Source organism: Mandrillus leucophaeus, unplaced genomic scaffold, assembly GCF_000951045.1.
Source record: "Mandrillus leucophaeus isolate KB7577 unplaced genomic scaffold, Mleu.le_1.0 Scaffold451, whole genome shotgun sequence".
NCBI classification, from domain to species: domain Eukaryota; kingdom Metazoa; phylum Chordata; class Mammalia; order Primates; family Cercopithecidae; genus Mandrillus; species Mandrillus leucophaeus.
The window spans coordinates 885779-889919 of NW_012104821.1; the positions used below are offsets into that span (position 1 = coordinate 885779).

The 4141-nt window shown below is 39.9% G+C and overlaps 1 protein-coding gene across 3 annotated transcripts in view; it reads right to left on the reverse strand.

Moving 5' to 3' along the window:
• Positions 1-747: 747 nt before the first annotated feature.
• Positions 748-4141, reverse strand: part of ZNF121 (zinc finger protein 121) — a 42593-nt gene continuing 39199 nt past the window's right edge. The window contains exons 3-5 of one of the 3 annotated variants that reach the window (XM_011994310.1): positions 3193-3270; positions 2740-2797; positions 748-2212 (exon numbers count right to left, since the gene is read on the reverse strand). In XM_011994310.1, coding sequence (XP_011849700.1) covers positions 1043-2212; positions 2740-2742 — 1173 coding nt within the window. In that variant the 5' untranslated portion in view covers positions 2743-2797; positions 3193-3270 and the 3' untranslated portion in view covers positions 748-1042. Of the gene's footprint in view, positions 2213-2739; positions 2798-3192; positions 3272-4141 lie in introns of those variants that run through there. The other 2 variants (XM_011994308.1, XM_011994311.1) reach the window with 2 other exon arrangements.

Sequence of the window (4141 nt, forward strand, 5' to 3'; positions counted from 1 at the left end):
AAGAGTCACTCAATGCAGCAATCTTCACTGCTGTCTTATTTTAAGAAACTGCCACAGCCACCCTGACCAACAGCCATCAACACTGAGGCAAGACCTACCACAAGCAAGAAGATTACAACTGGCCAAAATCTCACATGATCATTAGCACTTTTTGGCAATAAAGTATTTTAAAGTAAAGTACTTAAGACATAACACAACTGCACACAAGAGACTACCATATGATGTAAACCTAACTTATATGCACTGGGAAACCAAAACATTTGTATGATTCGTTATTGTGATACTCGCTTTATAGTGGTAGTCTGGAATCAAACTTGCAATATCTACAGGGCATGCCTGTATCTTGTATCAATAGTGTTTCTCTCCATTGCAACATCTTACATACTTAGAAAGGCCTAAGGAAATAATGAGGGCTTTCTGTGTTTCCTATATTGTATGGCCCCAGGGTGAGTTCTCAAATGTTGGATTGTGACCACAATCCAATCTCTTGAGAAGAGAAGAATGTGTATTAACAACAACTAAAAAAAAAAAAGAAAAAAAAAAAAGGCCGGGTGCAGTGGTTCATGCCTGTAATCCCAGCACTATGGGAGGTTACGGCGGATCACCTGAAGTCAGGAGTTCAAGACCAGCCATGGCCAACTCCGTCTCTACTAATAAAATACAAAAATTAGCTGGGCGTGGTGGAGGACGCCTGTAATCCAAGTTACTCAAAAGCTGAGGCAGGAGAATTGCCTGAACCCAGGAGGCAGAGGTTGCAGTGAGCTGGGATCATGCCATTGCATTCCAGCCTGGGTGATCACAAGAGCAAAACTCTGTCTCAAAAAAAAAAAAAAAAATCCAATGGCGCCCTAACATTCCTAAAATTTATGGGGGACACAGAGAGTATGAGTTCTTTCATGTCTTCAAAATGAATGGGGATAACTGAAGGCCTCCCCACATTCTTTGTACCAATAAGATTTCTCCTCAGTATGAATTCAAATGTGGTAATTATGGTATGAGAAATTCCTAAGATTTCCACATTCCTTACATTCAGAGTTTTTCTTCAGTGTGTTTTTAAATGTTTAGTAAGTAAATAAAATCTATTGTAGGCTTTCCCACATTCGTTACATATATAGGGTTTCTCTCCAGTGTGAATTCTAACATGTTTCTGTAGGTGTGAAGAAGCACGGAAGGTTTTCCCACATTCCTTACATATATACGGTTTCTCTCCAGTGTGAGTTCTTATATGTTCGATGAGTTGTGAAGATGTAGCAAAGGCTTTCCCACAGTCCTTACATTCATAGGGCTTCTCTCCAGTATGGATTTTTACATGATTATGTAAGCTTGAGGAAACAGTGAATGCTTTCCCACACTCCTTACATTTATAGGGTTTTATTCCAGTGTGAATTCTAAAGTGATTCTTAAGGCATGAAGAGCTTCTGAAGGATTTTCCACATACCTTACATTCAAAGGGCTTCTCCTCTGTGTGAGTTTTAAAATGTTCAGTTAGTAGATAAAACCTATTGTAGGCTTTCCCACATTCGTTACATTCATAGGGCTTCTCTCCAGTGTGTATTCGTACATGTTTAGTAAGGCCTGAGCGCCCAGCGAAGGCTCTTCCACATTCCTTACACTGATAAGGTTTCTCTCCAGTATGAATTCTTACATGTTCAACTAGGTGTGAAGAAACAGTGAAGCATTTCCCACATTCCTTACATTCATAGGGTTTCTCCCCAGTATGGGTTCGCATGTGACTATTAAGATATGAAGAATATCTAAAGAATTTTCCACATTCCTTACATTCGTAGGGTTTTTCTACAGTATGCACTTTAACAGACACAGCATGGCTTGTGGAGTAAGTAAAAGCTCTCCCACATTGCTGCTGTTCATAGAGTGCTTCTCCATTGTGAGTTATCCTATTTGCCTGAAGATGTGACTGATCAACAAAGGCTTCCTCACAGTCACTGTATTCAAAGGATTTGTCTCCTATCCATGTCCTCTGGTGAACATTTGGTGGCAGGCTGAAGGCTTTTCTGCACTGATTCAACACAGAAAGCGTCTCTCCAGTAGGGGCACTGTTGTGTAACATGGGAAAGTTTTCTCCATACTCATCACAGTCATAAGTGTCCCCTGTATTTTCAGTTCCCATGTGTGCATTAAGGCATGAGTGTTCACTGAAGAGTTCTCCATTTTCCATAAAGTCACAGAGTTCCTCTCCATTGTGGATTTCTGCCTGTTAATAAAGGAATGAATGATGATTAAAGGATTTTTCAGACTTATCAATAGATTTTACCCATCTGAAATCAGACACATTATAATTTTTGCCATTTTCATTACATGAATACACTTGCTGCCCCATGGATTTTTTACAAGTTGAATGAAGAAAACCTGCAAGAACCCTGTGCCATTTGCTCTAAGAACCCTGAAATAATTCCTATATGTTTTCATGAAATTGTTTTTATTATCTATCTAGCTACATATGTGATAATCTGTACTTGTGAGAATGCTGAAGCACTAAGTTTTAAGATAGAATTAGGGTATCCCCAAATTCATTATATTTAGAGTATCCCTCTACAGCAGAGATCCCCAACCTTTTTGGTACCAGGGACCAATTTCGTAGATGACAATTTTTCCACAAACGGGTGGAATGGGGGTGGGACAGGGATGGTTTCAGCATGATTCAAGAACATTACATTTACTGTGACTTTATTTCTATTATTATTACATTGTAATATATAATGAAATAATTATACAACTCACCATAAAGTAGGATCAGCAGGAGACCTGAGCTTGTTTTCCTGCAACTAGACAGTCCCATCTAGGTGATGGGAGACAGTGACAGATCATCAGGCTCATAAGGAGCATACAATCTAGAACCCTCACATGGGTGCTTCACAGTAAGGTTTGCGCTTCTATGAGAATCGAATGCTGCTACTGATCTGACAGGCAGAGTAATAAGACAGGCAGTAATACGAGCGATGGGGAATGGCTATATGTACAGATGAAGTTCTGTTCACCTGCTGCTCACCTCCCGCTGTGCAGTCCAGTTCCTAACTCTAATAGAAACAGTGCCGGTGGGGACCCTTGCTCTAGAGATATTCCTCCTGCTTGAGTAAACGTTACCTCTCTCAAATATCTCTCATTTGTGCTGATTTTTTATAACTGTATTCCCAATCTTTTTTGAGTGTGGTAAATAAGAAATCTTAATCTTACCATTTGTATGCCGTTTGATGTTTTAAGCCAAAAAAAAATGTTGTTGAAGTGCTGACACTTTGGTTTTAACTTGCCATTCTGAAGTAAAACAGAAAAAAAGAAAAAAAATAGGATCTGAGAACAAAACGGTAGGTTAAATAAGTCAGAGTTATAAAGCTCATTTATGTTTTTCATATTCAGCACACTCAAAAAAATTAAACAAACATAGATTTGAACAGTTTATCCATGACTAATATTTGGCAATCATAAGGACTTGGGGTCTAAACCTAGTGATTTCTTTTTTTTTTTTTTTTGGAGACAGAGTCTCGCTCTGTCACCCGGACTGGAGTGCTGGAGTGCAGTAGCGCCATCTCGGCTCACTGCAACCTCCGCCTCCTGGGTTCGAGTGATTCTCCTGCCTCAGCCTCCCAAGTAACTGGTACCACAAACGTGCATCACTATGCCTGGCTAATTTTTCTATTTTTTTGTAGAGATGGGGTTTCACCATGTTTGAAATGCTTGTTTCCCGGTGTGGAAAGAAATAGCATGTGAACACAAATTTAATTTATTTAGCAAGGCCATTTTTATATTTTCTGCAGAAAGGGTACACTCCCCAGCAGTTTTGCCATGAGAGTACACCGAGCAAAGGAGACACGGTCATTTACAACCTGACACATCCACCCCACTGCTGTGTCCAGTTTCCACTGGCTGGAAAGGGACCTCACATTTTGTATTTGTTCTGACTGGCTCGCAACTTAGAACTTTTTAAAAGAGGCAAAGGCACAGGAGACCAAAGGAAGAAGTAACTTGTGGAATGCTGAGAAGGGTAAAAACCCCTTCGAATAACGAAGAAGAACAGGCTATGACCAATGCTTGCCTGGACCAGTATAAGCATGCCAGGGCAAATATTTAGGCTAAACTGTGAGAGCGAAGAACATAAAGTACATGATTTCTTTATTACAACTAGCAG